The sequence below is a fragment of the Tachysurus vachellii genome, chromosome 21, assembly GCF_030014155.1.
Source record: "Tachysurus vachellii isolate PV-2020 chromosome 21, HZAU_Pvac_v1, whole genome shotgun sequence".
Taxonomy (NCBI): Eukaryota; Metazoa; Chordata; class Actinopteri; order Siluriformes; family Bagridae; genus Tachysurus; species Tachysurus vachellii.
Genome location: NC_083480.1, coordinates 2,669,258 through 2,697,099, shown reverse-complemented (window position 1 = coordinate 2,697,099; position 27,842 = coordinate 2,669,258). Strand labels below are relative to the sequence as shown.

Sequence of the window (27,842 nt, the reverse complement as noted above, 5' to 3'; positions counted from 1 at the left end):
TAAAATACAAAATTTTGTTAAGACATCTTACATTTTTGGCCTTTAGCGCTGTTTATACAGACGTTTTCTGGTAATTAGGCACATTGCATGTACTTGGCTAAGATGCATTCTAACGTTAGCTGATTTTAGCTTTAATATTAGATTTCCCCCATAAGGAAGTCTATAATTTGCCCGAGCATTTATTAATTGTTTTCTATCCTTACTTGTTATTACTCTCATGGAGAAAATGTACAACTTAAAGTTACTTTCTGCTTCAGATTGAGGCATCAAGCCTATTCTTCTCTGTCAAGGGTTTAAACAAAAGGTGGATGTTGTTTGTCCAAGGCTAGTTTGGTTTTTTTTTTCTTTTTCTTTTTTGTTTTTTTTGGAGAATAGAATTAGCATAAAGAATTACCCAGTGGTTATTGTGGTTAATTATTTTTACCACAATGGCAGATAGAACCATATAATACTGAGATCATGATATCACTGTTACTAACCTTTCTATTACTTGATACAAAAGGTTACACCCATCCTGCTCTTGTAATGATAAACACATGAACACTAAAATAAAATATTTAAAATTATTCTGAAATATTTTAGTATATAAGCTATATTCAGTAGCTTATTTACAAAACACAACTAGCGTCAATTTCTCATGTAATGTTCTTATGTAGTGTTTCATTTAACAAGTCAAATTATTATTATAGTTTCTTCACAAAACCCAGTCTCTTCATTGTCTATATTTTTTTACCAAATTGCTACATATTGCTGAAACCCTCGTTACCAAACACTTTTAGAGCTTAACATATTTCCTGTCGATAGGATTATGTAGAGATACTGTATCTGGAATATAGAGAGAAACTTAAAATTCTGGAGATTTTCACGGTGCATCTCCTAACAGCTTGTATAGCACAGCACAGGGCAGAAACATACACTACATATCTACAGAAACCACTGAGCTTTGAGCTATGCAGAATAGATTTTATGTGTTGTTGCCTTCAGAAATGTGTTGCGGCAAAGTTTATAATGTCACACGAGCACAAGCTACATTTGATCATTGCAGCAAGGAGGCGCTATAGTCAGCTTAGAGCAATGGCAGGTTTCACCCTGACAAATGTCACGGCAGGCCAGCAGTTTGATGAGAGTTCATATTCACTCAAACAAGAATATATGTGATGTGTCATCGGCTCTGTACTCCAATCAAACAGCAATTGAAAATGTCTGGCTAGAACTGTGTGTTTTTTATAGTTCTGACATAAAAAACGTCAAGAGGAAATGGAAAAAGCTTCTGAGCAAAGAAAAGGTTGAATGGTATCTGTTGCAGGGATGCTGCCAGTGGCTCCAGATATCCTGTGATTTCTGATGCTTGGATGGCCCACTTATTTTTTTGATTACCATGATTTAGTAATTTTAGTAATTAAAGTTTTTTTTTCAGCCCTCAAACATGCTTCATACTGTAAGTGATTTCATTTTACTTGTCATGTACTAACCACAGTAGAGTTGTATGTTCTATCTCATCCAGTCCAACCATCAAGGCTAACCTCTAGATATTCTCTGGTGCATACGCACGTGCATGCCATGAGCATCAACAAAATAATAAAGTAACAGACATAGCATTTGTTTTAAATACTTTCACACCATATCACTGCTTCTTCTTTTCTGTACTTGTCTTCATGGACATATTGGACCAACTTTTTAGATTATTTGAGTTATTTTTTGCAGCTTGTGACTATTGTTGTAGCCACAGTTTTAAAATCTGTGATAGACTCCTGTTTTCTTCTTCTGTTACTTCCCACCACAGTGAGTATACATAATCATTTCATATGTGTTTGAGGAGTTGTGCTGAGATATGTTAGATATTGCTCTTGCACTGCTGTCTGGCTGTCTAAGTAGTGCACATGTTTACTCTGGGCAACAGGATAGGAGCAAGTGTGTCCAGCATTTCCCTCACCTGGGCTATTTGCCCCTCTATCATTTTGGTAATGACAGAATCCTCATCTAAGTACAGTACCTACTGCCCCTTAGCTATGCATGTCCCTAAGGTCCACTGGAGGTATTAGCAGGGCTTCAGCATTTCTGTCAACTGGACCCCAACCAAGTAATTCACCTTGGAAACGTCTGTTTTTTTTTTTTTGTTTGTTTGTTTTTATGGCATTTTATCTCTACATTCACTTTCCCCAACTAAGCACGATAGCTCAGTGGTTAAGGCATTGGACTACCAACTGGAAGGTTGTGTGTTTGAATGGCAGGTCAACCTAGCTGCCATGGCTGAGCCCTTGAATAAGGCTCTTAAGCCTCTGTTGCTCAGTTGTGTAAAATAGGTTAAATGGAAGTTGCTCTGGATAAAAGCATCTGCCAAATGCTATAAATATAAACCTCTGCTTTTGTGCTGGATTCAGCTTTTGGATCTGTGGGATCTGTGGGCACTACAGTGTAGCTGTCACAGAAACTAGCCTAAATATTAGGGCCCCTAGAATTTGGGGCTTTTTATGTAGAAACTTCCAAAAATGTTATGTGCGTTATAAACTGGACCTAGTGCACTTTATAAATGCTAGGCTTCTTGCAGAGCTTGCTGGTTATTGGCCATCTATATTAAAATTTGTATGTATGGGCCATTTCAACTAACCTAAAGCACAGTGAATAGCACCGTACTTTGCAAATGCTCATTGTTAGACTTCCTCCTTATGTAAGTTTAAGACCTCTACACAGTGCAAGCATCCATATGACATGTTGCTCTGTAATTGGTATGATTCATTTATTGTTTTTTTTTTTCTGAAGATCACCAGAAGAAAAAGAATGGAAAACTCCATGTCTAGGTGATAAGCTCAGGCGTAACCTTGTAGCCAAACCCACAATTCCTGCCTAAGTTTAATGCACTCAAATTTATAAACCAAGAGATTTAGCTTAAATCATTCTATGAAGGTCAGTCTGTGCCCAGGATATATCTCATGGTGGTAGTATATAAACCACAAGGCAAAGTCTATTTACATTTATTGAATTCGGCATACACCCTTATCCAGAGCGACCATTTTATCTCATATTTTACAACTAAGCAATTAAGGGTAAAGGGCCTTGCTCAGGGGCAGCTTTGTATTTGAACTCACAACCTTCTGATTGATAGTCCAACACATTAATGACTGGGCTACTACATCCCTCCAAAGAGCATATGTGTTCCTAAGTCTTCCCCAGAGAGTAATGTAGTTGGTAATGCACATGTAATGTAATGCAGTGGGTAATGCAGCTTAGTCTTCCACAGAGTGTAATGCAGTTGGTAATGCATATGTAATGTAATGCAGTGGGTAATGCAGCTTAGTCTTCCACAGAGTGTAATGCAGTTGGTAATGCATATGTAATGTAATGCACTGGGTAATGCAGCTTAGTCCTCCACAGTCCTCCTCTTGCAAAAGCATTTTTTGGACCAAACTGGTTTACAAAACCACTGCATTGTCAGGTTTACACTTTAAATTACACTTTTCGTGCCATCCACCACCATTCATTTATAATCCTCAAAATAGCAACAGTTAGCAAATGAGAAAATAAACTGTCTTGTGCCCAACTAAAATGTAAACAAATAATCAAATTACACTTACATTTGCATGAATCAAAGCCCTATATATTAATTCTTGACAAAACACTGAAATTACCTTAAAACAGAACAAAGTATTAGATGCCGGGACCAACAGACAAGCCCACGTACAGAGGTTTTGGTACATGTTGTTCCGAGACAATATCAAAATGAAGTAAGCAAGATTAAGGAAAATTAACTGTCCAGCATTATTGGACTTCTGCTCCATTTAAGCCTCAGGTACACTGACACTGCTGGCTATGTAACCCAGAAGAGTGCAGCCCTGTATACAGCATTACAGACTTACTGACCAGAGTGCCACTATTCCCACAATGCACTGCAGATAAGTATAACGACAAGTTTATAGTCTGCTGGACAGTTTGTTTGTATCATAAGCTTATAACTATAATGTTGAATTACAATGCAGACATTACAGTAACTGAAATGAAGAGAGTACAGTTTATAAAATATACTGTTGATAGCTCTGGAATGAGTTCTACACCATTCTTTTTCATGCACAGTCATCCCTGCAACAAAAGAAAGTACAGATCCTACACATGGGGCCAAATCAGATGCTCAGATGCACCTCTGTCAATGCCTGGCCATAAGGAAACAAAACAAATCTCTGGAAATCTTTCTCTCCTTCTTTGATTGCTCTAGTCTGGCTCAGGTCAGCTGGCTGTGTCATACATTTCACACAGTCACCTCAGTCTTACTGTTGCTGATGTAGTATGGGTGGGGAGGCAGGTAAGGCTGGCTTGGTGAGCCCAACTCATTGACCTGCTCTAGTAGCGTGCTGTGCTTTTTAGGGGCATATGTGTGGCGACGCCCAAGTACATCTGATCCCTCCCGGCTCCTCAGCATACCTGGGGTAGAAATGGTGTTGGAGCCATAGGGCAGTGGATGTGAGCCCGACACCTTAACGCTCTTCACCTTGTGTCCGTTTTGTTTTTGGCAAGGCAACTCTGGGCTATAAGGGTTGGTTGGCTCCGGCTCAAGTTGCACTGAGTGCAGGGGTAACGTGCCTTTGGTCGTCAATTCCACCCCATGTCTCCGATTTGTGTAAAAGTTCTCATTAGCTTTCTCAGCTGAAAACACAAGGAGAAACAAATAATGGATGTTCAAAGTGAGCCAATAAAATCTACAAAGCTGCCTTATATGCAAAACTATGAGGTTATTTTGGCCTTGTGCTAAACAAGCTGTAGTTTGCTTTTCTCCAATAAGGACTTAATTGGAGGCAGCTACTGTATACACACATTAAATTCAGTCCCTCTGAGAAATATAGCCATAACAGGAAGACTAAAAAAAATATTTTATGTACATCCTTACAAGCAGGAATAGCTATGGGAAAATAGTCTTAATATGGCAATTGGCCTGTGTTAGTTTTTTAAAGGTATCTAAATGGTCTGAGATTATAAAATATGTTTAATTATACATTTGGCCACAGAATGTTTCTAGTTATTTTTATGCATCCATAAATAGCATTTATTCATTAAACGTAGTTCATCCTGGTAAAGGTAATAGTGGAACCAAAGTCCATTCCAGGTACATTGGGCCTGAGGTAGAGGAAAACCAGAGAAGCCTGGGGAAACGCGCATGGAAAGAAAATGCCAAGCTCAGCACAGACAGTAATGGATTAAACCCTTGGAGATGGTAGCATTCTTTTGGGTAATCATATAGCATTGTTAAACCCACCTAAATCTGTTGATGCAGTTATATCAAGCAATTTTCTTTGATCATCATTCTAGAGATGTTTTGTTCTTTCATTTTTTTAGCCTATCCCCAGTGAACCGGGGTGAGATGCAAGTTTTCCACCTTTGACACACTGATATCACCTTGACACCTCCGACTATATATATGTATATATATATATATATATATATATATATATATATATATATATATATATATATATATATATATATATATATATGCATGTAGTCTATATGATATCTTAGAATGCTTAATTAAATATCCTTCAGGTTGACCTTTTTAACCTTTACACCATCTTGAGTCCTTGCTTGCTTGGAACTAACATCTAACATTAGCTACAGGCAGATCAGCATGCAAAACAAGGCAGGCAGTAGAGAGAGGAGGGTCACCTGGGAGAACAAGGCTCATTCATGTACATCAATAGCCCCAGATTAGCAAATATCTGGCTCTGAGCACCATGTTTCTGTCAGCAATGGGCCAAACATTTGAATTCACTTTAGACTGCTGTCTTATTTTTGGCTTGTTTCCTCTACAGTCCATCTGAAAAGCTAGCACTTAATGGATTACCTGGAGGAAAACCTCAGTTGTGATTGACTGTGTTGGCAAAATATCCACCAGGATGCATGTACCTTCTGCCAGCATCTGTCGTCAAATTCAGAAATTGGTCTGCCAACTAATATTCAATGAGCGAGACCTTGATGCAGAATAATTTATTTTATGTTAAACATCCATGTGAAATTTTATCAGGAAACTTCCCATCATAGATTTTAATGTTGTTTAATTTATGATCCATTTTTCATTTGAAATATTAAGCAATTATCGGACATTCGAATATATTTTTTGAACAAACTACAATGTTTATTTGTTCATTTATTTTAAATCCTACTTGAAAATATGTGTTGAAATATGAGGTACAGAATTATAGTATCAATAGAAGCATAGCATCTTTCTCTCTTTTAGAACTGCAACAAACAAATACTTCTACGATTCGTTATTGTTCGTTCTAAAATACGTTGTTGAATATTTCTCCTTTTAACTGAATCACCACAGTGAAATTTGCTTAAATCCAACTGAATGTGAATTAGATGTTACTGATAGTTAAGTAAATAAAAATCAGATGAATTTTAATTATTGATGGTCATAACTGATCTAAATGATAATAAGTGATCATAAATGATCTGACTGGTGTTCAGTAAGCTGTACGATCAGCATGCCAATTTCTATTTCATTTCTATTCAGCATTTCAATTTTCTATTCTGACCTACAGCTTTTAACCAACTTCCCAACTGCAGCAAATGCTTGTATGGTTTTCTTACTGGTTCAAGTTATGCAGTCTAAGTACTTAAGCACGCTTACCTACTGCTTTCAAGGATGCATATTTGTTGAGCTCCTTGACAGGCTGTGGTTGCTCATAGGTGTGAGAAACCTGCCCCAGTGTGGGGTACTGGGTCATTGCCTGCATTAGGCCTGATCCTGGACTCATATTGTTGATCTGGTTGCTTTCTGAAATGAAGAAAAGAGAAAAGCCAAGGGGATAAGAAACAAGACATGCTTCTTTCTATGCTAATATTGAACAGAATTTGACGTGAAAAAAGTGTGTATATAAGACAGCCAGGATTTACAAGCTCTCACACACATACACATTGACTCCTAACCAGTGCTGTAATAACCTCCTAACCTGTGTGTAGCTGGTGATGATAAATATAAAAACCATAGCCAATTGTTGGACATTATTATGTGTATTAAATGCTATTCTAGCCTTCTATGATTCAGAAGGTTGTCTGTGGTACTCTGAGTACTGCTGAGTTCTAGCCCTTAGTACTATCTATTGAGGCAGTGGTGGTTCATGGATGTTTTAGTTTGGGATTGAGGTTCAAGCCCCAGCACTGCCAAGCTGCCACCAGCCCCCACTGCTACAGGTGTGCTGTATCATGGCTGACCCCAAGGGCGTCGATTTGGGTAGGGACCAATATCCAGGGAACACTCAATTGGACCAAGCCTATATATATATATATATATATATATATATATATATATATATATATATATATATATATATATATATATATACCACTGATGTCTGTGTGTCTTGTGCTTTTTTACTTATTTCATTTAACATTTATCCAGGAATCAACAAACGTTTAACAGATTTACCCCCTGCAATGAATCCTGCCTCTGTAACTCACCTCTCTAAAAGGATTGGCCTTTGCCTTTTTTGAGTCCCGCCTCTCTAACCCACATCGCTGTTTGATTGGCTTTGTCTTTCTCACTAATGTGTTGAGGTCAGAGGCTGCAGCTAGAGTCCGTTGTATGAAGCAATATGCGACGTGATTATGCAGCTACTGGTATGTGAGTAAGAAAGTATTCTTATATGTTGTCCCCACCAATGTCAAATAAATGATGTCCCCACCAATGTCAAATAAATGATGTCCCCACCAATGTCAAATAAATGATGTCCCCACCAATGTCAAATAAATTATGTCCCCACCAATGACAAATAAATGATGTCCCCACCAATGACAAATAAATTATGTCCCCACCAATGACAAATAAATGATGTCCCCACCAATGTCAAAATGAAACTTACGCCATTGGCTGACCCTATGCTCTGACCCCAATCTCCAACACTGGGATATGCGAAAAGAATTGCACTGTGCTCTAATGTATATGTGACAAATATATGCTTCTTCCCTTTTTTTTAACTATTGCACGTTTTTGTCACCTGCTTTCGCACCATCACCACAAAAGAAGCTAAATCTTGCTGAACCAAGCAGTCCAAGCATTTACTGTTTATCTGAACATGAATATCTAGCAAGCAGAAAAAGAAAAAGAAGAAGAAGAAGAAGAAGAAGAAGAAGAAATATCAGTTATGGAAGTATTCAAATGTATTTTGGCAACATTCTTAATTCTTCTTGATTATGATAGAATTGTAGGAATGTAGGAATGAAGTCGGCCACGTGATGAACAGCAAATAGTTTAGTGCAGTTGTACGGTTTGTCATTCACACTATAGAGTTCATTTTTGGTTTCACTGGAACATAAAGTCTTGTTTCTTATGACCTGAACATCCTTTTAGTGGCTTTTTACTGTATAATTTCCAAGTGAGCGCCCATGTGCCTTTTACTGAGTAGTTGTTTCTGTATGGCCAGTCTACCATAAAGGGCTAGTTCAGTGGAGTGCTGCAGAGATAGCTGTCCTTCTGGCAGGTTCTCCCATCTCTACACACAACCTGTGGAGCTCCATCTGTCCTACCTTTGGGTCCATTCGAAGTAAAGCACTTCTCCCCCTTTTGAAGTCTACCTCTGTGAGACTTGGTGGTGGTTCTGAACTTTTTCTGAAATTTTTTTTCAAGGATTTCACAGAACAGAAGAGGGAATGAATCTGGATTGAGATGTTTAAGGACATATGAATGTAAACTAATAAAAAAAATAATAATGCATATGCAGGTCAGAGCTTCAGTTAATGTTCACATCAATCATCAGAATAGGGATAAAGTTTTGATCTCTGTGACTTTGATTGTGATTTTTCAGACGCTGATGATCTCTTGGGATTTTCACACACAGCAGCCTCTAGAGTTTACACACGAAAACCTAAAACATGAGTGAGTAACCCAACGGTTCTGTGGGTCGATAAGGGAGATCAGAGGAAAATGGCCAGCTGCCAAGAAGACTCTTTACAACCGTATTGAGCAGGTAAGCATCTCAGAATGAAAAAAAACCTTGAAGTGGATGGGCAACGAATAAGAATCTGAGGCTGTCATTGGCCAAACTGGACAGTTTGGGTGCGTCTGTGCCAATGAGAGCATCAGTTTCTTGTTCTCAGTTGATAGGAGCAGAACCTAACAGGAGTCTTCAGCTGTTGTAGTTCATCCACCTTAACCTTTGTTTTTTGTGCATTCTGAGATGCTTTTCAGCTGACCACAGATGTAGAGTGTTCATTTGAGTTACTATAGACTTCCTGTCAGCTCAGTCCAGTCTGTTCATCCTCATCTGATTTCTATTATCAACAACATGTTTTAATTCAATTCATTTCAATTAACAATTCACATTGTCTCAAAGTAGCTTTACAAAAGTATAGAACCAGAAGAGAAAAAAGAAATAAATATATAATAATAATAATAATAATAATAATAATAATAATAATAATAATAATAACAACAACAACAACAATAATAACAATAATAATAATAATTAGAAGAAGAAGAAGAAGAAGAAGAAGAAGAAGAAGAAGAAAAATAAGAAGAAATATAAATAAAATAATATATACATTTAAAGTTTAAAATTAATTTAAAAATGATCATTTAAAATTTTAAATACTATATATCTATCACCTATCCCTAATAAGCAAGCCGGAGGCGACGGCAACAAAGAAAGACTCTCTGAGATGATATGAGGAAGAAACCTTAAGAGGATCCAGGCTCAGAAGTGAACCTTATCCTCATTTGGTTGACAGTAAATAATGTCAATGTAAAATAATGTCAGCAACAGTATATAACGCAACCAGGAACTAGCTCCTGAGGAACTAATGGGTCAGTACAAACTCTGAGTTCACAACAGACCCAACACTAATTCCTTCCTGTCAAAGTCTAGAAATGATTGCTGATAAAGACCAGACCATACAGCTGACTGACACAACCTTGGTTCAAAGAAGGCATGACAGTCTCTGGGTGGCTCCATCCACAACAATCCCATGAGTCACTGACTGACCATGCAGATCAACCCCTGGGCAGGGTGACCACTGGGCCACGAGACTCCAAACAGCCTGCAGACTCCCTGTACACAGGATGTTTTTTCTATGCATAATACTAGCAGATTCTGAAATACTGAACCCATATGATACCAACATCCATGCCATTGTTATTCTCACAAATATTAGACTTTTTTCTATCTTCTGATGTAAACATGGCTGAATGATTGATTAAATGTCTGATTTTATGCATCGTACTGCTGCCATTTGAGAACTAAAATAATAAATAATTATTTTATATAAATAATCAGTTCCCATACTGTATATATGAATATTCTCAGTGTATAGAGTTGCTCACAGTGACAAATTTCGAAGAAAATTCTTAGAAATGTTGGCGTTTCCCCTTCAAATTAAAGAGAAGATCCTAGTAAAGATAAACGTTATTCATAAAGCTTCTTAACCCTTAAAAGAGCTCATAAGGTCAAAAAGTGTTAGGAATCATGATGAGGACTTTTAAGAGGTTTAAGAGTTTCTTTATCAGATGAGAAAATGACTGAAAAGTGAAGAGGGAGAAGAAATGTGTTGTATAAAATATTTAATAATGATAGTGAGTTAATAAGATGATACAGATTAGATCGTGTAGAGATTATTTTTGTGACCAATCACGTTAGAGATTGTGAGCCGCTATGTCATTTAGAGATACTTTAAATGATATCATTTGTCTCTATGACATTTATGCTCTGTGTCTGAGATGTTTACATTTACATTAAATTTATTACATTTATAACATACAGATGTTAGAACATCACAATATGATAATGTCACAAAAATAATCCATACACGATAGAACCTAAAATATCTTTACATAGAAACAAAGTGAAGGTTTATAATAGACTAGATATTAAAAGTGCTTCTATTTTTGTTTATTAGACAACCAATCACAGACTTTAAAAGAATGTCATACCTAGTGACAGGTTAAGCCCCGCCTCCTCTCTAAGAGAAAAGTTGTTGTATTTTCCTTGCTCAGAGTTCTGAGATTGGTCCTGAATCACTATAAATATAAGATTCCTAGTTTTAAGCTAAATTAGGAGCTCACTGAGATCATTCTGACAATATTTTATTAATACAGGTCCAGATGTACAAGCATTCCTATTAAAGTGGCCAGTGAAGTTGTATAGGTGTGTGGTGTATAGGTGTGTGAGTGATTATAGCTACTTTAAGTAGCATATAATGTGGCATATAATGATTTTTTGAATTTTTGACAGTGACATATCATCCCTTTGGCACGATCATTACTCACATGAATGAATCACGTAGTCCTGGATTATTAAAACCGATGCACAGAGACAGCATTGAAAAGGCACCGATGTGATTTCAAATTGATTCACCTTATTAATATTAACGTTGCATGTATTCTCTGATGTCTCGTCATTTACAAGCTGCAATGTCCAGGTTCTTATTTGTGTGTAGAAGCTCATTTATGTAGTCATGTATTGATCAAGGGATCATTTTTCCAATATATATCAGCGATCATGGAAAATCAAGATGTATTTGTACACAGCACTAATTTGTGGAAAAGATAAAGGTCCTCATAATCGTATTGCCTCGATTCTCCTTCTTCTTCTCCTTCTTCTTCTCTTCCTTCTCTCGTTCTCAGAAACACGCACGATTCTCTGTCACAACTTGTTTTCAGTTTTGTATGAAAAGATCTCCAACACAATAAATCCACAAGCCTTTCCTCAACCATGGAACTTGAGTGAAGCCTCAGAACTTAATGACTGTACAGTATTGTGTCTTTATTTCCATTTAGGGCACACAGCTGAATCTGGATAGAAACCAAACTGATTCTGCTTGTGTATCATATGTTTGTAAATCACTTGAAAAGGTTAGTCATTGGGCAAATGGCAGACAAAGCTGTTCAGCTTTGGGTATAAATTATTTCTCAGGTGACAAAATCGAGCGTCAGTCTGACAGAAATTGCTGTAATTTGCGCCCGGCTCTTGAACAGAACAGGCATTTGTCCTGTTGAGAGAACATGTCAGCTATCACCAAAATGTCACCCGGGCTTCTTTTCCCATCATTCTCCCCTGGCACACTCTTTGATTGGATTTTAAGCCATTTCTGCAGACAGAAACATAATGAATATGCCAGCATTAGTTACACATGCTTCCTGTAGTACGGTTCTGCAGACAGCACATTTCACACAGCCACTATGCAGTCCTATTACAGTCAAGCGTCAAGGCCAGGAGTCAGGGTTTTATAAACAACACTATAGTACTCATTACTGAGAGAAAACCATGTAGCTCTGATTCCTGTTGGTGTAAAGAGAGCATGTCGGACAGAAAAAAACATCAGGCAGTCCTAATAAATAGTTAACAGTTACACATGCCATTGGAGAAATGTGGTGGCTCAAGTAATTAAGGCTCTGGGTTGAGAGTCACTGTTCAAGCCCCAGCACTGCCAAGCTGCTACTGTTGGGCCCTTGAGAAAGGCCCCTAGCCCTCACTGCTCAAAGGGTGCTGTATCATTTATGACGCTGTGCTCAGACCACAACCTCCAATGTTGGGATATGTGAAAAAAGAATTTCCTGTCCTCTAATGTATATGTATTATATGAAGAAATTTGTGTTAAGTCTGAAATGAACTCAGTAATGACTCTGACCTGTTAGCTTCTCATGAGCTCTTGGTTACACAATTCCACTGGACTATAAACCGTTGTAGAAAGGACATTATTTACATTGACATTATTTACATTGACATTATGTCCTGTCCAGTGTCACCCAAATGAGGATGAGATTCACTCCTGAGTCTGGTTCCTCTCAAGGTTTCTCCCTCATATCATCTCAGGGAGTTTTCCCTCACCATTGTCACCTAAGGCTTGATCATTAAGGATAAATGTTAGAGATAAATATTAATTTAATTTTAAACTTAATCGAATCTGTATTCTGTTTTTGTTATTCTGTAAAGCTGCTTTGAGACAATGTGAATTGTTAAAAGCAATGTACAAATAAACTGAATTAAATTAAATTAAATTGAATATGTGAATATGGCCTGCTGCTGCAGCCTAACGATTATTTACATATACATATCGTCGCTGTCAGACGGAATCCTCATATCTCCAAAACCGTTACTTTTCAGGAAATTAAAAAAACGCCGTACCTTATCTGCAGTGCACAGGGTTTAGTCCGCGTTGCAGTGGATTGTCTTGCACTAAATTCCTGTCCTCAGACAAGCACCAGAACTAGCGGGGGTCAAGATTTTTTTTTCTTTGAGCCCAGTGTTTTGAAGACATTTACCTCAGAAGACGTGTTGATTCGCTGCAACTCTTCTTGAGGAGAAATATGCCACGAAGCTCTCCCGCGGAGTGAGGAAGAGGTGGACAGTTGAAGTGTCCAATGGAGTTATGAGATTTGCGCCCAAGCTATTTTCAAGACTTTAGATTGGTTAATAACTTGTAAAAATAACAGACCCACGTGGTGACTGACCAATAGCATCGATATGTGAAAAAATATGAAATTGACAAAATGTGGACATACGAGGTTTCTGCCCGACAGCAACAATATATATACACACAAGCTATTTATGTGAGCAACAGAGTACTGAGTAACAAAGCACTTATGTGTGTGAGGGTCATGTGTCCACAAAGTTCTGGCCATTTAGGCCCCGTTCACACTGCAGGTAAAAGTGGCCCAAATCTGATTTTTTTGGGGTCAAGTGACCAGGTCAGACTTCTTCAGGAGTAGTGTGAACACTCAAATCAGACCCAAATCTGATTTTTTCCAATGTGGCCGCAGTGTGAACAACCAAGGCGGATTTGATGAGACTTTTAGGTCAATCTACATCGATGCGCCGACATCGATGCACATCGATGCGCCGTCACAATTATGCGCCGGTGAGTACGCACACAAACGTGACTACGCCTACAAAATGGATCAAATAATCAAAAGTTGCCCTCGACGTCCGGAATTTTCAAAACACTGCGTCTCTGTGCTGCCATTACACAAACATTTAGTAAGAAACGCGAAAATACTTACTTCCTCCATAACCTCGCCAACTTTAGCGCAACGGCGTGCTGCGTGTGACGTCATTGTTATTGTTCGTTTGCGCATGCGGGTCAGTTCGAAACAGCAAACAGTTCACACTGGTATCTGATATAGGCCACATTTTAAAAGGTAATGTGAACAGCCAAACAAAAAAATCAGATCTGAGCAAAATATCCGAATTGAGCATTAAGACTTGCAGTGTGAACGCGGCCTTAGTCTAGCTACTAAGTTTTATCCTGTTGTCCTCAAGGTCAGTAAATGAGCTCATTTTTGGCTCTCCCTGCCATATATCTACAAATGCCTTTATTTATACATCACCATCATTAAAACCAAACAGTAATAACAAAAATAATCTGTAAGTGGTTTTATAGTGAGTGAGGTATTTAAAAATTGGCGCCAGGATCAGCCAATAAGCTTTGAGCTAGCAATTCCCTTGGTTAGCATTCAGCTACTATCTGAAAGCCTGGTCTGAACTCTTTGGTCTTTATTTCCTGTAACTTGTGACTGGTGACTCAAACAATCAACAAAAGATCACCAGGAACCACTAAGCCCCTTATGCCAAAAAGAAATAAATAAATAAGTTTTTTAATTGTACATGTAATCAGGTGCTTTTGTTTGTACAACAAACGCATTAGCTGTGATATTCATTATGTTTTGTTTGTTCAGCTTCTGCAGCGCACTACAATGCTGAATTCTGGGCCAATCAGAGAAAGTTGGAACATCTATTGTTATACTCAAATTGAAATATCTCTTTCTGCTGCTCATAAAGAAAATGCTCATGCTGTCAAAAAAAATTGCACATGCAATCAGCAGTTTGATTTTCCATTCATCTGTCACTTTAATAGGAACATGATCCAATCAGCCAATCATTTGGCAGCAGCACAATGCATAAAATCATGCCGATAGACGTGAAGAGATGCCGTTAATGTTCATATTAAACATCAGGATGTAAATTCTGTGCCTTTGACTAGCATGTTGGACTAGCATGTTGGACTGGCATGTTGGACAGGCATGTTGGACAGGCATGTTGGACAGGCATGTTGGACTGGCATGTTGGACAAGCATGTTGGACAGGCATGTTGGACTGGCATGTTGGACTGGCATGTTGGACTGGCATGTTGGACTAGCATGTTAGACAAGCATGTTGGACAAGCATGTTGGACAAGCATGTTGGACAAGCATGTTGGACTAGCATGTTGGACAAGCATGTTGGACAAGCATGTTGGACTAGCATGTTAGACTAGCATGTTAGACTAGCATGTTGGACAAGCATGTTGGACAAGCATGTTGGACTAGCAGGTTAGACTAGCATGTTCATTGTTGCCTGGCTTAAATTTCACACCCGAATGTCTATAGAGTTTACACACAGAAGGACGAGAAATACAACATCTGGTTCTGCACCTTATTGATTAGAGAGATCAGAGGAAACTTTTTACACCATTCTTTACACCCATAGTGTGCAGAAAAGCATCTCAGACACACCAAACAATGCACCAAACATTGAAGTAGATGAGCTATTCTCTGTAGTGCTCATCCACAGGGTCATGGGGAACCTGAAGTCTGTATAGGGCACACTTCTACCACATAGGGCAGAAGGCAGGGGATACACTGGATAGTCGCACACATAACCCATTCACACATCGAGACAGTTTAGAGGTGCCTATCCATATACTGTACGACACACATGTTTGGACTGGGACAGAAAGTTCCTCAAACAGGGAGGAGGTGGGAATTAAACCCCAACCTCGATAGTGTGAGGTAAATGTAATAACCCCCCGACTAAACCCCTAGCGACCATGACCACCAAAACTCATAATCATCCTGTCCATTTTTTTCATTAATGACAAAAACACAAAAACATATAATGTTTGCATATAAAATGCTAGAATTAAATCACAGAGAAGTGTCAGGATAAGAGAGAAATGTCACAGCACATCATGTGAGTTCGCTATAATGTGTGTAAAAGTCTAAATCCTATCGTTGCCATTTACGAATCGCCGTGTCCGTAACACGCAGGAATCGAGCCATTACTAAATACTGAATACTGAATAACGCATCGTTGCTGCTCTTTATTGTGTGTTCAGAACGAATGGAGTTTGAAGGATTGAGGCAGTTGTTCTTTTATTTCTGGCCTGGTGCTTTTGTGTGAGAACAGCACTGCCCTTCTAATAGTCCAACTGCATTGGTTTCAAGATCCCAAAATACTGCTTTGCATTTTTCATGAGCTCTTGACGGGTGTCTGTATCTCTGGTTTCAGCTCATTTAGGACTCGTCTCAATTGCTGGAAACAACCTTTGTGTCCTTAGCTGCTACAGTTAAGTTCTTTTCTTTTCTAGCATTGTTCTTTTATTTTTTTTAAAAAGAAATTCCACATGGTAAGTGGACCGGTGGTAATATTTTTATCACCTATTATACATTAAAAAAAAGTTTATACACCCCTGTTAAAACATCTTGACTTGGCAATATTTTCAGTTTCAGACAATTAACATTTGTTTTGTTTTTTTCTAGACAAATACTACATATTGGTGATTTATAAATCTACAATGTTTTATCAAATAATTCTGACTCTTTCACAGAAAATAAATCTTTTTGAATAATGCACGAATGTCCTAATAAATAAATAAATAAATAAATAAATAAACAAAAACAGTATATGTAGCATTAATGTTTCCTAATGTAGGGAAGCTAAATTAAAAAGATCAAATAGTAAATTCGTAAATAATCTCAATTTCTAAAATCACTTTCTTTTTCACATCTTTATTATATCATTTGAGAAGTTTTAGTTAAAAGTTAAAAATATATATTAATTCTACAATTCTATTAAAAAAGATTTACAGAAAAATAACTAATAACTGATTATTGTCAGAGATGTTTGGAGTGTCACAAGTAAAAGTACAGGAAAATGTAATCCAAATATCTACTTGAATAAGAGAAAGACGTTTAAAAGTTTAATTATTATGAAGTTATATAATTAAAAAGAAAATGCATGGTACTTTGTGTGGTGATGCAGAGAAGGGCATCATGGGTAAACACACAGAGAAAAAAACCCAAGAGCCAAAACATAACAGATTTTACTTAAATTAGGTCAAAGGCTAATCCATGAAAAGGCAGATACACTAGAAGAAGGTAAAATCTTTTATGTTCTCTCAAAATTTGTAAATGTTGAAACACATAGCATAGGTGATAAAAGGCTATGCTATGCTAATATTAGCTTGCTGGCAATGGCTAAGAGTCTAAACTCCGGTCATTGAAAATTCAGCTTCTACCTCACATAACACACCTCATTCCACTCACCAGTTAATTCCCAACACCTCCATAGGCTGCATTAAAGGAAGATAAACACAAACCTCTGTCTGCTGTGTTGCCTGAGAAGTGTCATGGATGACTGCTCATCAGTTAAAGCTCAATCCTTGCATAACTGATCTGCTGATCATCAGGTGATTCATCCCCAGGTCATGATCTTGCAATATCCCTGCATAACGATCTGATCTCCCCTTCAGCCACAGCTCACAACCTTGGGGTAACCATGGACAATCATCTGTCCTTTTCCTCTCATGTTGCTAATGTGACTCGCTCATGTCGGTTTCTTCTCTACAACATTAGAAGGATTCGGCCATTTTTGTCCACACGGGCTGCTCAGGTACTTGTTCAGTCTCTTGTCATCTCAAGACTGGACTATTGCAACGCACTGCTGGCCGGTCTACCTATGAACACAATTCGTCTTCTGCAAATGATCCAAAATGCAGCTGCACAGCTTGTCTTCAACCTGCCAAAGTTCTCGCATACCACCCTGCTGCTGCGATCCCTCCACTGGCTTCCGGTAGCTCAAAGCCCTCATCACTCCTCACAACACCCTCGGATCTACCAGCACTGCTCCACTGGTTCCACCATCTCTCAGGGTAAGAGGCAAGTATACTTCAAGATAGCTGAGTCACTGGCAATTTTCAACAGTTCCTACAACAGTTGAAGACCTACTTATTCATGAAACACTTCAACTAGCACTTCCTCCCTCTTTGTTGTATGTATGAACACCTTGCCTACTGTGAAGCATGGCGGGGGGTCAATCATGCTTTGGGGCTGTTTTGCTTCTGCAGGTACTGGGAAGCTTCAGCGTGTGCAAGGTACCATGAATTCTCTTCAGTACCAGAAGATATTGGATGACAATGTGATGCAGTCCGTCACAAACCTGAGGCTTGGAAGACGTTGGACCTTTCAACAGGACAATGATCCCAAGCATACCTCCAAGTCCACTAGAGCATGGTTGCAGATTAAAGGCTGGAACGTTTTGAAGTGGCCATCGCAGTCACCAGACTTAAATCCGATTGAGAACCTCTGGTGGGACTTAAAGAAAGCAGTTGCAGTGCGCAAGCCTAAGAATGTGACTGAACTGGAGGCTTTTGCCCATGATGAATGGGCGAAAATACCCGTAGATCGCTGCAAGACACTTGTGTCAAGCTATGCTTCACGTTTAAAAGCTGTTATAACTGTAAAAGGATGTTGTACTAAGTACTAAGATTGAATGTCACTTGGGGGTTGAATAAAACTGATAATGATGTGAGCTCAGAAAAGACATTTGTGGTTATTTCATTATAAATGTTATGTTATATTTGTCTGACCTACATGTGCCTCTTTGATTTAATTGTAAGCAGGATGACTGAATGATCATAATCAATGTCAAACCGACCAAAACAATCAATTTCAGTGGGGGTTGAATCATTTTGAACACAACTGTATGTATGTATATATTAAAAAAAACCCACAGTGTTTTAGACTCATGGTATCTTAAGTATGTGACCTAGTGACCCAGAGTTAATGTATCCAATGATAGAGACTTAAGCACTTCTGTACATCGCTCTGGATAAGGGTGTCTGCTAAATGCTGTAAATGTAAATGACAATCTGCCCTGCAACGCCCCCTTCTCATCGACAGAGGTCACCCACTCCAGAATATTGACTCACCCCGTGTCAAAGGACACTGCCTGGTTTTCCCTTTATATAGCATAAAGTATTATTAGCTTGCTAAATACTGAGCTGGTCGTTGTTTGTTTCTGTGTTTACTTTCATTTGTACCAATTTTGATGTTTTTCTCGTTGCCTTTTATCTGTTTTCTGCGTGTTTGTTTTTTTTAACTGTCCCTTGACCATGTTTTTGCCTCAATTTTCTCGATTTATGTTCTGTTTCTACTGTGATTAAATTCTGCATATGGATTCTTTGACTTCAGTGTCAACGGGTTCATTACAATAAAGTTTTTGTACCAAAAGAAGTGGGGCTCGGTTCTGCTCAGTACATTTTTATTTAGCGATGAAAGGGCAACAATACCATAACTGCTAACTTAGGTTGTTGGCTGCTGATGAATTGCAAGCAAAATAATTGTCTTCGCCTCATTTGCCAAATTACTCTTTTAAATGAATCTTTTATACAACTCCAAAAACTTTATAATTTCATTAACACTTAGGAAAGAAATACAAAAAAAGGGATTTCTTTTATACATGACTTAGCCAATAAAGAAGTATTACAGCAGAACAAATTAAAGACAATACCTTAAACCATCCTGGTACATGAACCTGACTATCAGACACAAACAAATTAGGCTATTGGTGAAGTTAATAAAAATAGTTGAGCTACTGAAGAGGCCTTTCCTATGAGCCCTCAAACACTTAATCAGACACAACAGATCATTTCAAGCAATTAACTCCAAAGTTATATCTCATTTGACCACTGGGAAATTATGTCCTAATTAGCACAACTTGTCTATTAATTTCTGTTTTATCATTCCATTAAGGGATTGTGGACTCCAAAAAACTGAAAGTTTTGATTTTCTCTCTTTCAGTCCTCAGCCTGACCTGGAATTCTCCCTGCTCTTCACTTGACTGAGAGCAAAACTACTGTGTAAAGCCCTATTCGGACGGGATTAGTTTTACGTGGGGACGTGGGGGTAAAGTAATTATTACCAGAGCTTCTCGGTGATTTTAGTCCCGTCCGAATGTGCCATCTCGGTAATCATTACAGACAATGTCAGTAAAGATTACGGCGACTTTTACCTTCTGTAAAAAGGTCCGGAAAAATTACCTCAGGTAATACTAATCCCGTCCGAATAGACCCGCTGTAAATATGTACGGTAAAATTCCGTCATTTCCTGTTTAAAAGTAGTTTTTGGCGCGTTTTGCAAGCATGGAGGCACCATGTTGTCTGTTTGCACACGTGATAACAGGAAGCAACGTCATACGCACATGACGACAAGGAGGTTACTGTGGTGCGTAAAGCGAGTTACCCCTCCCACTTCTGCTAGTTTTACTGAGATGTCTTGTCCCGTGCGAATTGGCCAATTAATATTACAGACGTCCTGAGGTAAAATTGCATTACTCCACGTCCCCACGTAAAACTAATCCCGTCCGAATAGGGCTTAAGAGTGCTAAATATCTCCATAGACACCGTGTCTTTAACGTTGTCCGGGTTCAGTCTGGTCTATGTGTTCTGGATTTCTGTTGAAGATTCAGTGGTCATTATTAAGTCATTGCTTAATCTTGAACCTAAGTCTGAACCATTTTTGTCGTTATTTCAAGTTACACTCACACAATCCTAAAGCAAAACTTTGTATATTATCTTATAAACCTAGCCTTTGTGACTGCAGTGCAAACCAACAAAACTGCTTTTAATCTACAGGAAATAAACACATGACTATGATAAGCAGAGCCGATCCTGACCACACTGGGGCCCTAAGCAAAATTCTGCTAAGGGGCCCTCCTACCTGACCCGTGAGCCATGTAAACCATTTGCCACACATTCACACTTGACACCCCACTGCTCCCACTACAAACTTCCCTCCTTTTAAAAAAGTTTGCTCCATCTCTCGGTCAAAGGGTAAAACAATACAGAATTGAATGAGGTATAAACAAATCTTTATTGAATGGAATATTTTAAATAGAATTTTGAGTTGAATATTAACATTATCTTAAATAAGCAGAAAATAATATGAACGCATGTTCACGCGCGGCGCGGTCATCGAGCTGCCGTTAATAAACACCGTTGCCCTTGGGCGTTTATTCACGCGAATGTTCACGCAATAAATTGTTGTGTGACAGACAGGCCAAGAGATGCACTGTCAGCACTGCACAGCTAATTTAGCTAGTCAGATAGTGACTAGAGACAGACTTAACTTAAGAGAACACAAGTTTACCTGATTGCTGTTCTCGCATTTCACTCTCATTTTGTTTCTTTTTTCTCTTTTCATGGCCAGATGGATAGCTCCGCTTCATATTGTCATCTACACAGTAAACATTAACACGCGCTGTAAAATGAAGCAGGGGGGAGGCGGGGCCTTGCGTAATTTGCGGGGCCCTACGCAACTCGCGTAGTGAGCGTGTAGGGCCGATCGGCTCTGATGATAAGCCCTTAAACCCAAATCTATTTCTGCCAGATGTCATTTTTATATGCAGAATGATTTTTGTCATATATAATGTAATAACTACTAACAATTTTTATATGAAATTGAAATAACAAAAAGAAAGAAGAATTGCACATACAGTACAGTATGCTTGCAACAGCATCACACCGACAGTGAAGCATGGTGGTGGGAGCATCATCATATGGGTCGCCTTCTCTGCTAAAAGTATTGTTCATTTTTTGTGGTTCTGTTTCTGCTGTCAGCTTTCTGAATTTGATGTTGTGTTTTTAGTTGTGTTACCTCTTGTGCACATAAAGGTCACTGTATAAAGAGGAAGAAGAGTTAAAATGTCAGGTCTTTGATTTTTATGCTGTTGTGCACACACATGAAGGCTCAGGCAACTACACCAGCACTCATCAACCTCACATCTCTGATTTTGACCGAGTGCTGCATTGTGAATACATCTTTATATTCACAACACTTGTTGTGTGTATAGTCTGGTTTAACATCCTGCAACCAGAGACCTGAAAAGAGGCTCTTCTGAGACATAAACTTTGGGTCGATTTCAGTGCAAATCTGGTAGTATGTTGAAGATGAAAAGGAATCTTACCTTTCAGCACAACAATGAACCAAAGTACAGTATGCTTCCATATCAACAAAGGAACGACCAAAAGAAGATTGTTGTTTTTGACAGAGTGAGCCAATAATCTGTGATGTGACCAGAAGCAGGCCATGCACAGGAGATACGTTTACAATCTGTAAGATCTAAGATCGGAAATATTTTTGCAAGAAAGAGCAGGAAAATATTGCCAGGTCAGGATGTGTCACGATGATAATCTCTTACCCACAAACACTCAGTGGAGTAATAAAATTGAAAGATTTAACAATGCATTGGTTCAGGGTTGTGCAACTATGTAGAGTCCTATCTCCTGTACTGTATGTTTTTGTGTATAGTCCTGTATTCTGCTAATATCTCATGCAGCTGCATGTGATCCTTCGTCCTGGCCAAATGTCCGACGGATATGTATATGTGTGTATATGTATGATACTTTGTCCTGGGCAAATGTCCGACGAATATGTATGTTACACTATGTACCTTGTAAAGCGTCCTTGAGCTTGGGAAAGGCGCTATATAAATTAAACATATTATTATTATTAACTATGGTGTGAAAAGTTCGGACACGATTTCTCATGGATTAGAGATTATACGATGTGATCTACCTGGGAATCATGTTGTCAAGGTGATGTGCACCACTCCAATAAAAGCACCACTATGCATAAGTTATCAGATCAAATTTCGAAGTAATATCAGTCATGTGGTACAACTATACTGTAAAAATAGCCTGAAAAGTGCCTTCTGTAAGAGAGACAAAGTGCTAAAGGTGATTGTTGTTTTTTGTTTTGTTTTTTTTAAAGGAAAATCGATTGTTGCAGGAAATGCAAACCCACCTACACCACGCAGTGTACCTGACTGCCACTGCACACGCCAAGGCCAACTTTACTATAAAGTGAAATGTGCTGTGCTATTTTAACAAGTCACAAATAGGCTTCTAGATAGTGACTGGTCAGGAAATTAGCACTTTATTGCTTATTATTATGCTTACTGTGCAGATGCTCCACAAGAGACAAAATTCATGAATCAACTGTGAATAAGAATCAGAATCAAATTTAACTATATTAATTCAATATATGAGTAGCTTAAACTGACCATACAATGAGCTGCTTGTACATCGATTACTGGATATTTATGACCTCCCGTTTTGAGTGGAAGTCCAGTTTTGAGACATTTTTAAGCTTTGAAATAGAATCTTCCATTTTTGCTGATAAAGCAAAAATTAAACTAAGCTGCCATGCACTTATTTTTAGATAGCATACTGGTGCTTGCCATGTCTGTGGAGAAGAAGAGCAACAGCAGAACAAGTAAAAACCCTTGGCATCACACACGCCCCCTAAAGGCTGAACTCGTTGCTACAGTAAATCACATATGCCCCTTTTCCACCAAAAAGAACCGAGTGCTGGTTCAGAGCTAGCACTGGTGCTGGTTCAAAGTTGGTTCCACTGGCGAACCTTCTAAGAACTGGTTTGCCTTTCCATCGGTTAGAGAGCATCACAGAGCCGAGTCTGACGTCACTGTATACGTGTCACGTTACACAGCAACGTTAGCGCAGCAGCGGCAAACACAAACAACAACAATGGCGGATGTTGCTTTACTGTTAATGCTCATGGCTTTGTGAACCTACATTAACACCCAAACGTGGCGAATCCAATGTTTATGTGCAGCTCCATGTAATCTGTATAAACAGAGGTTGTTATCGAGAAAGTACATAATGTTATTTTATCATTAACACAGAAAAAAGTTAGCCTTAGCATGTAGCTACTTACTATCATGTGTGCTGATAATGTATCATATTGCAGTAAAGTAAAAGTGTATTAAACATTAGTATACTTAAGGTACATTATCAAATGTGCTAACAGTGGCCCCCCCCCCGGGCGCCCCCAGGCTCCGAACCAGCACTCAAACTGCCTCGGTGGAAAAGGGGCAATAGAGTCCTTACAGAAATGACATTTATAGCACAAATGTCCAATGTTTAATTAATAAATATTTAATTTGTTACCTTTATTTGTGTTTAATTTTTAGGAAGAGCAGTGAGGCAGAGCTTCAGAGCCTCACCTGCGTCCCCTGACCACACGGCCCTGCTCTGAAAAGTTATACAAGTGGAATAAAACACTTGCTTCAGGCTGAACTGTAACTGATTATAGGACAGACTATGACAGCCCTTGCTGTCGAGTTTTATTCCTTCTATTAGGACAAATACAGTCGAGTGCCAATTTAATGGAAGATCGAACAGTTTAGCAATGTATAGTGTCACAATGAGTCAACAGAACAGCTTCAGTTCATCTTGGAACAGACTTTAAAGGATTTTACTGGAACTGTACCGAGCTGTTCTTCCTAAAGATATTTCCTCATGTGGTTTTGATGATAGCGCTGGTGAAAAGCACAAGCTAACCCGTCGGTCCAAAATGATCAAAACATCATTTCCATAATGTTCAAACTCATCAAACCATTCAGTGAGCCCTTGTGCCCTTGTGATTAGGGACGTTGTCATCCTGAAAGAAGCCACTCCCATCACGATGGACATGTTTCATCATGAGATAAAGGCGATCAGCGATGTGAGTATCTTTGTATTGATTTGCAGTGACTTTTCTCTGTAAGAGGACAAGTCGAGTCAAAACAATGCAGCAGAATGGCGTCGTAATGCATCAGAGCCACACGCTTTTCTTTCATTTGTTACATGTCCGCATATCGTTTCTTTATTTAGGTTATAGAAGAAGAAAAAGAAGAAGAAGAAGATTATTCCTAAATTATTCCATAACTGCCATGCATTCAATCGCAGCTCTTTTACTACAATATATCAAGCGATAGAGGTCTGCGATTTAAGACCAAATTATGATCAGTGACACTAAACAGAAGCCAGTTGTCATTTGGAAAGTTCCTTCCTTCAGTGCTCCTGAAGATGGACCACATGGAGCCTGGAGATACAGGAGATACATGCGGATGGTAAAACTTCCATTGGAAACCAGTCGATATGAACAGTTTTACACTGGAGCCTCCATCAGTGATCAGTTCTTCATCACTTCAACAAGACAGACTTCATCTTCAAACTAAAATGAGCTCCAGTTTCTCATCATATAGGACACAGTTGTAGAAGGGAGATGATTTATAATCACTCTCTCCATCCTTTCTCACACACACGAGGATCGAAGTTTCTTCCTCATATCATCTCAGGGAGATTTTCCTCACCATCTTCACCTCTGACTTCCTCATTAGGGATCAATTGATAAATCTAAAGCTGCTTTGTGACAATGTCTATTGTTAACAGAGATATTCAAATAAAACTGAACTGAATTAAACTCCTTTCCAAGTAATAGACTAAAGGTAAGACACCAGCAAACACTTTAGAGTAAACTGATGCAAGAGTAAACAAATTGTGATCAAGCTGCTCAACATAAACCTGTACAAACATCATATTCAGTACATTTAACTCTTGACCTTGTACTTTTTAGCAAAAGCATTATGCAGGTACAAACCCTGAAAAAAGTGGATTGGTATATTAACTGATAATGTGACTAACATTATTAATAAAGGCTGTTGCTTCGAATAAGTTCAATAATGATACAGTGTTGAGGATGGATGTGAATGTTGATTAATATGTCAGAATTAAAGGGATATACATTTTCTGACCATAGTTTCATTAACAGTTTAAATGAAAACAGTTTTGCACGTTTGAGGTGGGGGGGGGGGGGGATTTCGCCTCACACCTCCAGGGTTGGGGGTTCGATTCCCGCCTCCGCCTTGTGTGTGTGGAGTTTGCATGTTCTCCCAGTGCCTCGGGGGTTTCCTCCGGGTACTCCGGTTTCCTCCCCCGGTCCAAAGACATGCACAATGAGCTGAATGAGAGTGTGTGTGTGCCCTGTGATGGGTTGGCACTCCGTCCAGGGTGTATCCTGCCTTGATGCCCGATGACGCCTGAGATAGGCACAGCCTCCCCGTGACCCGAGGTAGTTCGGATAAGCGGTAGAAGATGAGTGAATGTTTGAGGTGAACAGTGAAACTATTTGGATACTTATTTTCAGTTGTTCTGTAGATTCGTCCTTTGCTTTAATTAATGTCCTGCTTGTTGGTAGATAATCTGGTGTTTTAACCAACTTGACAAGGTCCATATTTTATACAATTCTATTAAACCCCCAAAATGCTGTGAATTTTAATGGGCAATTTTGTGATCGTGGTCATACTGCATTATTAAAATGCAATATGACTCCTAATGTGCTATGAACTAACAGTCACTGAAATATGGATGCGGATGAAGGCTATAAACAGAGTAAGTGATGTAAAAATCTATTAGACAAAGCCGGGTTATGTTTAGAAAACGTGGCATTAAAATCTGCCATTTAAAACTCGAATGACTTTAACAGTTTATGAATGTGGAAGTCTATGTTTTCCCAAGAAAAAAAAAAAAAAAGTTGGATTCATCACCACAGTGATACAGTCTCATGCGGTTATTATAAATATTCAGTGCTGTGCCTGAAATGCTATAAATATTAATGAACAAATATTTCCCAAAGCTATTACTCAATACTGCTGTCAGGTTATTGGCTGGAAGTGATTTTGACCAGCAGTTTCCAATCCTGATCCAGACAGAGCTCTAGGCTGAATCTTCTGTTGCTGTGCCTGCTTTAACATGAATTACCCAAGTAACTCGATAAAAAGCTCTGTCTATCAGAGATTGGTCTTAAATTAAGAAGGTGCTTGGGGTTCTATAAAGAACCCTGTAGTTCTGGCCAATAGAACCCTTGGAGCGCAACGAACCTGTTGTGTTAAAACATTTTTATAATTCAACATACATTCAATTCCATTAAAATTTATTTGTGTAGCGCTTTTAACAATGTATACTATATTGTACAAAGATTAATATAACACAGATGTTCAAGATTAATATTCTTAATAGTCTGAGGTGGGGGGGGGGGGGGGCATGGTGGCTTAGTGGTTAGCACGTTCGCCTCACACCTCCAGGGTTGGGGTTCGATTCCCGCCTCCACCTTGTGTGTGTGGAGTTTGCATGTTCTCCCCGTGCCTCAGGGGTTTCCTCCGGGTACTCCGGTTTCCTCCCCCGGTCCAAAGACATGCATGGTAGGTTGATTGGCATCTCTGGAAAATTGTCCGTAGTGTGTGATTGTGTGAGTGAATGAGAGTGTGTGTGTGCCCTGCGATGGGTTGGCACTCCGTCCAGGGTGTATCCTGCCTTGATGCCCAATGACGCCGGAGATAGGCACAGGCTCCCCGAGACCCGAGGTTGTTCGGATAAGTGGTAGAAAATGAGTGAGTGAGAGTGAGTCTGAGGTGACTGAGGTGGTGAGGAATAACTCAATTAGATGGAAAAGGAAGAAACCTTGAGAGGAACCAGACTCAAAAGTGAACCTCATCCTCGTTTGGGTGACACTGGAGGGTGTGATTATAAATATACAGTCTGACAAATGTGTATTGATGAGGAGGTTGTTGTCCTCAAAGGTCACATGGAGTTGACATCAACTCTTAGAATGTCCAAATACTTCATGAAACGGAATCCAACTGGAGCTGGAACATCTCTAGATGTCTCAGGATCCTCACAGGGTTGGCCTCATCTCAACGAAGGTCTAAAATCTTCATGACACAAAACACAACTGGATCTGCTACAATCTCTGGATACCTCGAGATGGGTAGAAAAAGAGAAGCACGTGTAATCAAAGTGGTAATAGTGTTCATTCACAGAGTGGAAGGTTGTGAGTTCAAATCCCAGGTCCACCAAGCTGCCTCTGCTGGGTCCCTGAGCAAGACTCTTAAAATTCAATTACTCAGTTGTATAAAATGAGATAAAAATGTATGTTGCTCTGGATAAGGGTGCAAGTTAAATGTAATGTGAAGTGTGTGCTGTTT

At 38.9% G+C, this 27,842-nt stretch overlaps 1 protein-coding gene across 1 annotated transcript in view; it reads right to left on the bottom strand.

The window, feature by feature from the left end:
* Positions 1 to 4,111: 4,111 nt before the first annotated feature.
* Positions 4,112 to 27,842, bottom strand: part of shisa9b (shisa family member 9b) — a 40,523-nt gene continuing 16,792 nt past the window's right edge. The window contains exons 3-4 of the mRNA XM_060897440.1: positions 6,617 to 6,763; positions 4,112 to 4,635 (exon numbers count right to left, since the gene is read on the bottom strand). Of these exons, the coding sequence (XP_060753423.1) occupies positions 4,241 to 4,635; positions 6,617 to 6,763 (542 nt within the window). The 3' untranslated portion in view covers positions 4,112 to 4,240. The remainder of the gene's footprint in view (positions 4,636 to 6,616; positions 6,764 to 27,842) is intronic.